This window comes from Magallana gigas, chromosome 7 (assembly GCF_963853765.1).
Source record: "Magallana gigas chromosome 7, xbMagGiga1.1, whole genome shotgun sequence".
NCBI classification, from domain to species: Eukaryota; Metazoa; Mollusca; class Bivalvia; order Ostreida; family Ostreidae; genus Magallana; species Magallana gigas.
In genome coordinates, this window is record NC_088859.1 from 6,126,421 (window position 1) to 6,135,639 (window position 9,219).

The window sequence follows — 9,219 nt, forward strand, 5'->3', positions numbered from 1 at the left end:
ATTTGTCAAAATTATGAAATACAATCAAATATTTCGAATGTAGAAAGCAAATAATAGGATGCATTCCATCATGTAAGATATATTCACATATGTCAACTCCTTTCAAGGGGCTAGAAACTATTTAAGGTATTGGGTGCATGACATTATTCCGGATTTTAAACAAGATGGCAGCCTCCATGTAGTTTCCCCCTGGCCTCAGTTCACACAGATAAACCTTGATTTCGGGAATATAAGAAACCAAACTAACCAAACATCATGGGAATTCTTGAGAAAATTGCCGAAATTGAGAGGGAAATATCCCGAACACAGAAAAATAAAGGTAATTTCATTATTTCAATTTATTAAATATGCCAGAAACACACGTTGTATGAAAGATCTATTTAGTAAATACGATTTTTTTGTTATTAATGTTTGACAAGAGTATATAAGTTTAAAGTACTGTTTTGATAACATTGAAAAACAGCTTAATGATTAATAAGTACTTTCACATCATCCGATACTCATTACAAGATTGCAAACTCAGCATCAGTGATATTGATGGTAACTTAAATAATTTTTAACAATTTTGCTCACAGCCACTGAATACCATCTGGGGTTGCTTAAAGCAAAACTTGCAAAGTACAGGCAACAGTTGTTGGAACCTACAGGAAAATCAGCAGGCAAGGTATGTGATCTACATGATGTTACCCCCCCCCCCCCCCCAACACCACACCCCTTGCAGTTCTGAGAGACCATTGATCTGCCATTTTATGGTGTGTTGTTGTTACCAATAGATGTTTACTACTGTTTTTGTTCCAGGGTGAAGGTTTTGATGTAATGAAATCAGGAGATGCCAGGGTAGCCTTGATAGGATTCCCGTCTGTTGGAAAGGTACATATTAATTTAATTTGATATAATAATTTCAGAATAAATATGTATGAATTCATGATACACAGTCAAAACTGACAAATATATAACATTTAATATCTTTGACCTATTGTCTAATCCATAAACAGTCCTTTCCCACGTTGTTAATTAATCATTTCACTTTACATTTACAAATATTGTAAAACAGAATATCTCTTAATACATATAAGTAATTATTTTGAAAAACCTAATGGTTTCATTTTTATTGCCATTGAGAATATTTTATTTCCTCAACAGTCAACACTACTTAGCACACTGACATCAACCAAAAGTGAATGTGCTGCATATGAATTCACAACCTTGACCTGCATTCCTGGGGTTATTGAGGTAAATTAAATCCCTGGTGTTATTAATGTAAATTAACGTACATTTATGGTGTTGATGAGGTGATTAACTGCCTTGACCTAATTCATGGTTTATTGGGAGTAATTTAATAGTCTTGACCTAAATTCATGGTTATTTAGGTAAATTAATAACAACCTTGACCTAAAATCATGGTATTATCAATGTAAATTTATGGCCTCTGCATCTATGGTGTTATTGGTGTTAATTAACAGTCTTGACTTACTACTTATTGTTATCAATGTAATTTAACAGCCTTGACCTGCAATCATGGTTATTGAGGTACATTAACAACCTTGACATTGCAACAAGTTAGTAGTATATCCATTCTCAATTTCCCTATTTATTTTTTCACTCAAGTATAATGGTGCCAAAATACAGCTTCTTGATTTACCTGGAATCATTGAGGGAGCTGCTCAAGGTGAGATATAGAATTAACAGTAACCAATTGAAAGTAATATAAAATACTGGGTAATTATAGATTTAAGGAATATGATGTTAATGATGAGCATGAATACATGTACCGTTAAATTGCAATTTTATAATCAAAAGTCAAACTTTTTGGGTAAGGTTAATACATGTATAGGCTTTGCCTGTTGCTCAAATCTTTAGATGAAATATGATGAAATTAAATCAATCATGTGTATTCTTCAGATTTTTTATATTTAGAATTATGTATGCTGCAAAGTCAATTTTTACATGTAAGATTACCCATTGTAAAAAAATATTGATGGTTACTATATGACCATTGTTTTCAGGAAAGGGTAGAGGTCGACAGGTCATTGCCGTGGCAAGAACAGCGGATCTTGTTGTGATGATGCTGGATGCCACCAAGAGCAAAATACAGAAGTAAGAACAACAGTTGCATATCTGATTAGGAGCTTGATATACATTTACATGTACTTTTATAATGCATCATTGGTTAAACTGTAAAAGAGCTATTACCGGTAACACAGTAACTGTTAACTTCCTGTGATTGTACAAGGTTTCTAAGCTTAGCTGGGGTGTCATTTATTTTTAACTACCGGTATTCGAAAATTATAACATACAGTTGAACTTTGATATCTCGAATACAATGGATATGTCAAAGTGATTTTTAAGTCCCAACCACATATTTTACCCTCGATATCTCGAATACTCGGATATATCGAAGTGTTTAAACAGTCCCTACTAGTTCGAGATAACGAAGTTTGACTGTATGTCTGACAGTTGCATTTTGGTAAAAATGTATGTGGTACCACACAAGGTATCAAATGCTCTCAAAACTTGTATGTTCATCTATATGTACACTACTTTCAGGGAGCTGCTGACAGCTGAGTTAGAGAGTGTTGGGATCAGGCTGAATAAGAGGAAACCCAACATCTACTTCAAGGTCAGGCATAAAATAATCTATGACAAATTCAATGAGCTGCAAAACTGCAGCTAAATGTGGATGGGTGACCATAGTCCATTCAAATATTTTCTTTCTGGAGAGCTACAGTTCTGCAACTACACTTCAATATAAACACAGCATGCTTATGAAAACTTGAATATTATAAAGCAATAATGTCCTGTAATCTACTCTCCTGCTGTAATATAATATATTATAACTTTGGCAGTGCAAAATAAATATCTAGTGATTCATTGTCTTTCCCTTTCTTCCAGCAAAAGAAAGGTGGCGGGATATCCTTCAATTCGACTCTACCTCTAACCAAATGCAATGAGAAGATGGTACAGCTGATTCTACATGAATGGAGTATCCTTGCTGACTAATTGTTCAAATATCATTATTGTAGAAAGCAGGATAAATTTTCATTCCTTCTTCAACTCACACATTTTGTACAGTGCCAAAGCTTGTATTGATAACTAATTCATGTACAATAGCTACATTATTTTCTGTTTTAGCAATCAAATTTAGTTTCAGGCATTGTCTGAGCCTGACTCTGAGGCCTACATGAAGTTGATTTAAAATACATGTACTGGTGTTATAGGGATCTCCACTTCAGTTTAAGTAGTGAAAATGAACGACAACAAATGTAGATACTGTACATCTCTATATTGGTACATGCATACATAATCAAAATGTTTAAACATTGTACTGATAGTAATTAAATACTTGTACAGTGCTTATTAAAGTGCTTCTGCATTGCATGCACAGTTTCTGATGATTTCTTAACTCCCTCTCAGAGATTTTTAATGCAGAGGTTCTATTTAGAGAGGATTGTACATCAGATGAATTTGTAGATGTCATCCTGGGTAGTAGAGTGTACATGCCATGTTTATATGTAAGTACTAAATACCGGTAATTAATCAATTACTCAGAGGAAACATAATATTTTATGTCCATGCTGGGTTTTTTTTTTCAAAATTCTGTTGGACAGAAGTCAATATTTTAATAATTTACTTTTAAATGTAAATATTCTTTATGTTGATAAAAAAAGCAAATTTTCTTATTAACTGTGCTCTTAATTATAGGTTTATAACAAAATTGACCAAATCTCAATAGAAGAAATTGACAGGATAGCTAGAGAACCCAGCTCTGTGGTGGTCAGGTAAATTTGAAATTATCATACAAAAAAGAATTACTACAGAACATTTAATTGACTTTCCATCGATCAAATGCTTTAATGTTATTTTTAGTGATTCTTGTCAGTTTATTATATTACAAAATAAAATGTGGACTGTCAAAAGTCCTTAAATAAATATTTTGGTCATTATCATCATGTTAGATATACAGTTCCCCCGCTATCTATTTTTAATTCATTGTTAATTTATCTGACAGTTGCAATATGAGGCTGAACCTGGACTACTTGTTGGAGATGGTATGGGAATATCTGGCCTTGGTGAGAGTTTACACCAAGAAACGAGGAGGTGAGCTGTCATATTATCCTCATCAAACATCCATCAAATCTATCCAGTGTTATCCTCATCCAGTGAACTTTCCAATCAGTCTTGTGTTATTCTCATCCCATGAACTATCCAATTTGCAATATGTTATCCTCATCCAATGAACTATCCAATCTATTGTATGTAATCCTCATCCAATGAACTATCCAATCTATCGTATGTAATCCTCATCCAATGATCTTTCCAATCTAACTTATGTTATACTCAACCTGTGAACTATTGTGGATTCCTCGTTGTTCGTGGGGTCCAATGTTGGTGGCTTTCGTGGATAACCCTTGCTCACAAATTTACTTCCCCAGGAACGTATATGCAAGCACATGTTTAATACTTATTTATGAAATAGAACTTGCTACCAACGAAATTATGTCTCCAAGAACCAGGAAAATTTTTGCTACCCACAATGATTGACCCCCATGAATAAAAATGATTCCACATTATCCAATATCTCTTATGTTATCCTCATCCAATGGACTATCCAATCTAACTTATGTTATCCTCATCCAACAAATTATCCAATCTTTAATATTTTATCCTCATCCAATGAACTATCCAATCTGTCTTTTGTTATCCTCATCTAATGAACTATCCAGTCTGTCTTATGTTATCCTCATTCAATGGACTATCCAATCTGTAATATGCTATCTCATCCAATGAACTATCCAATCTGTCTTATGATATCCTCATCCAATGAAGTATCCGGTCTGTAATATGTAATTCTTATCCATTGAACTATCCAATCTATCTTATGTTATCCTCATCCAATCAACTATCCAATCTGTAATATGTAATCCTTATCCAATCAACTATCCAATCTGTAATCCTTATCCAATCAACTATCCAATCTGTAATCCTTATCCAATCAACCATCCAATCTGTAATATGTAATCCTTATCCAATCAACTATCCAATCTGTAATATGTAATCCTCATCCAATCAACTATCCAATCTGTAATATGTAATTCTCATCCAATCAACTATCCAATCTGTAATATGTAATTCTCATCTAATCAACTATCCAATCTGTAATATGTAATCCTCATCCAATCAACTATCCAATCTGTAGTATGTAATCCTCATCCAATCAACTATCCAATCTGTTATATGTAATCCTTATCCAATGATCTGTCCAATCTGTCTTATGTAATCCTCATCTAATAAACTATCCAATCTGTAATTTGTCATCCTCATCCGAGGAACTATCCAGTTTGACTTATGTTATCTTCATCTCTTGAACTATCCAGTCTGAATTAGTATGCTTGACTTTAATACAGAAGAAGGGGTCTATTAATTGTGATAAAAATATTTGCTGTATAATTATTTTGATCTCCTATTTTTTCAGCAAAGCCAGATTTTGAAGATGGTTTAATTTTAAGAAGAGGATGCACGGCTGAACATGTGGTAAGTTTCAACAATATTTACATTCAGTTTATATTTCCCCCTTACATGTATGTTTGCATCGGAAATCTGCGACATTCAATTTCCTTTGAATACATATTATACATTTAGATATTTCATGCGCCATGAGCACAAACATAAATGTCATCACGCTTTTTGAGTATCTACCATATTTAAGATTAAATAAAATGTTTGATCTTACATAATCAATTTGATATGTACTTATGAAAAATAATCATTAAATCATATCTACTTCTGGCACTATAAGAACTGCGAACGCTAACGCCTGTTTCCTACATTTTACATCCAAATATTTCGGAATTTCCGTCAGATATTCAAAAAACTAAGTTTTCTATTAAAAAGTATAATCAAATCCTAATCAATATATATCAAAATAAATTTTGTAATAAAATTATTTATTTTTAAACAAAAGTTTTGCTAACGCGGGGTCTGAAAATAATTTCATTGAAATCGGTCTCTATGAGTGAGGAAAATATTATTTAGCTGCCAATATGTGCATAAAAACTTAATAATAACATATTTACGATATATATTAAAGTAAAATTTCATTTTAATTCATATCTGTTAGTTAGTTTTCGAAAATTTACAGAGAAAAATTATTTTTTTGGAATGTATTTTGGTCTGTAGACATATGTTCATATGGCTATTCCATGTTTGTTTTATATCCCTGACTAAAAGCATATATGGTTAGTTTTGGATGTCGTTGGTCCTATAACACACCAAACTGTGCAGACAATTATCATGCTGTGTTAAAGTGTTGTATTCAATTTGTCTGCACCGCTCGGTGTGTTATGGGCCTGACAACATCCAAAATTAAGCATTCAATGCTTAAATAAACACTTGACTTTTGCTATGTACTGTATATATTTATGCACTAACTTTTTCTTGATGAATTAAATGAAAAAAAGACTGAAATAAAGTTAAATGCATTGAAGATTTCAGTGGTATTGTCTCTTTTATTTCAGTGCCATGTTATACACAGAACAATGGTGGACAACTTCAAATATGGATTAGTTTGGGTAGGGATTATTTATGTTCATTTTTTATTGCTCTCCAAAGCCAAAGTCCAAATTCTTATATCTTTTGATGAACATATTTAAGACTATTAATATGTTATAAAAAGTTATGAACCCTGCATTGATTTCATTAGAGCTATGACTGTTGTTGCTCAGGTGAGCTTGTTGCTCTGGTGAGCAACTTGGCCCATGGGCCTCATTAATTAGAATCTTATTTGATTTTACAGGGAACTAGTGTCAAATACAGCCCCCAGAGGATAGGGCTACAGCACCTGATGAACCATGATGATGTCATACAAGTTGTGAAGAAGTAGACACTCTGCATGGATTTTTATTTGTTTCTGCGGTGGACGGAGAACAATTGTGATATTGTATGAAAATCGGGAACTCTCTGTGTAGTAATGTACAACACCTACAAATCAACACACAAGTGATTACATGTATATACATTGCTAAATAAAATGACTTTGAATTGTTGAATATGATTGTCTATTATGATACATTGTACATGTATGGTTGCTGGTCTTGATTCTCTTGAGCTCACTTTCCATTGATTTACAAACTTTGTTTAATTGCTTAACGTTCAACAAAAGTTGAATGTGTATTTAAACATTTGGTTTTTCATTTAAAATAGAATTCACAAGAAAAATACTGCTAAAAGATTGATTTACATGTATTTATGATAATTGATATTAAATGTCTTTTTTGACAGATTTTCATTGGGGTTTTTTTCCGTCAAGAAATGTTTATTGAACAAAAATTACAAGTACTGGTATTTATATTCATGTATACAGGTTTTCATTGGGTTTTTTTTTCAGTGAAGAAATTCTGATTGCAAAAAATAAGTATAATCAGTGCATCCTATGAATACATATATTCCTTTCTTTACCCTTTTTACTGTGCAGAGTGAATCTATGACTCTCGCATATTAACATGGAGGAGCAGAATGGTCATCAGTTACAGTTAGGTCATTCAGATCGAGACTCAGATTAAAGGTTTTCATTCTAGAAATAAAGTAAGATAAAAGAAATAGACAAAAATTAACTAACAAAATAAATACCCCTTTTTAGGTCACCTGAGTAAACTCGGGTGACCTATTGCTATCCGTTTTCGTCCGTTGTCGTGCGTTAACAATTTCACATTTTTAACTTCTTAAAAACTAAAAGGTTGATTGTTACCATTTTTGGTGTGAGGCATCTCTATGGTAAGAAGAATCTAAATTGTGAAATTCATAGCTCTACCACCCCCGGGGCGCCACACGTGGGGCCAAATATGCAAAAAAAAAAGCCAAATTTTCAAAAATATTTTCTTCTCTACTCCCACACATGTGAGGAAAAATCTGATTGCATAGTTATGATGTCCACGAAGGCCTGTACCAAAATTTTGAAATTCATGGCCCCTGGGTCAGGGATAATGACTCTAGGGTGGGGCCTATATGGCCATATAGTAAAAATGTACAAAATCTTGGAAAATCTTCTTCTATACTACCATAGATATTTGTTAAAAACTAAATGCATGATTAAGATGTACATTCAGCCCTCTACCTAAATTGTGAAATTCATGACCCCTGAGTGAGGGGTTCAGGCTCTAGGGTGGGGCCAATATGGCCATATAGTTAAAATGTATTAAATCTTAGAAAATCATCTTCTCTACTCCCATGTATATTTGTGTAAAACTAAATGCATGATTATGATGTACATGAAGCCCTCTGCCTAAATTGTGAAATTCATGACCCCTGAGTGAGGGGTTCAGGCTCTAGGGTGGGGCCAATATGGCCATATAGTTAAAATGTATTAAATCTTAGAAAATCATCTTCTCTACTCCCATATATATTTGTTAAAAACTTAATGCATAATTATGATGAACATGAAGCCCTCTACCAAAATTGTGAAATTCATGACCCCTGTGTCAGGGGTTCGGGCTCTAGGGTGGGGCCAATATGGCCATATAGTAAAAATGTACTGAATCTTTGATAATCTTCCTCTCTACTACCATATATCGCACAGCCCCCTAACTCCGTCACTACCCCAACTCCGTCACTTTCGGGAAACTCCTCGCCGTTTCAAGTCATGTGCAATTATGTCAACATTTTTTGCATGTCAAATATCTTTAATCAAATGTCAACAACTTACAACGGTAAATTTAAAGAATGTGTTCAAACATAACAAAATTACACCTTGTTCATTTTATGCAACAATATGCTTTTTCACGGGTGCACTAAAATAAAGATATTTCTGATACGCGGGCCCATTTGATGATTTACTGCGGTCAGTCATTTCAAGAGAGGTAAAGATGAAGCATTTCACATGTAATTTGCTATTTATTAAGGTTATTAATACATTTTTTCAGTCCACAGTAGCATTTATGCACTACACTTGATGATAACATCAAATCGCTCATGCCGTAATTTTTACCTTATACAGGGTTACAGATATATGCGGTGTGTCGGTATTTAGAATATGCTACATTTATTAAAAATGTAATAAATAAATAATATTATCATAAATATATACATTATTGTATATATATACATTATGGTTATGATGTCCACTAACTCCTCTACCTAAATTGTGAAATTCATGGCCCCTGGGTCAGGGGTTCAGGACATGAGGGGTGGGGATCAATATGCATGGCAATATAGGCGTGTTAATGC

General features: G+C 33.3%; 2 protein-coding genes across 2 annotated transcripts in view; both read left to right on the forward strand.

Moving 5' to 3' along the window:
• LOC105335076 (uncharacterized) overlaps window positions 1-9,219 on the forward strand; it is a 147,051-nt gene that overhangs the window by 120,777 nt on the left and 17,055 nt on the right. The gene's annotated exons all lie outside the window — the stretch shown is intronic.
• On the forward strand, window positions 139-7,285 carry LOC105335079 (developmentally-regulated GTP-binding protein 2). Its single transcript, XM_011438760.4, has 14 exons — window positions 139-319; window positions 576-664; window positions 799-870; window positions 1,144-1,233; window positions 1,609-1,669; window positions 2,007-2,097; window positions 2,548-2,620; window positions 2,893-2,983; window positions 3,415-3,512; window positions 3,703-3,779; window positions 4,010-4,098; window positions 5,474-5,532; window positions 6,516-6,569; window positions 6,794-7,285. Exons 1-14 carry the CDS (start codon window positions 256-258, stop codon window positions 6,878-6,880), a joined length of 1,095 nt encoding a protein of 364 aa, XP_011437062.2. The 5' UTR covers window positions 139-255; the 3' UTR covers window positions 6,881-7,285.

Bases quoted from the DNA above. Each gene is read 5' to 3' on its own strand.
- LOC105335079 (XM_011438760.4), top strand. From the start codon at position 256: ATGGGAATTCTTGAGAAAATTGCCGAAATTGAGAGGGAAATATCCCGA. The intron at 1,234-1,608 runs GTAAATTAAATC...TTTTCACTCAAG, and splicing joins GCATTCCTGGGGTTATTGAG to TATAATGGTGCCAAAATACA. The intron at 3,780-4,009 runs GTAAATTTGAAA...TTTATCTGACAG, and splicing joins CCCAGCTCTGTGGTGGTCAG to TTGCAATATGAGGCTGAACC.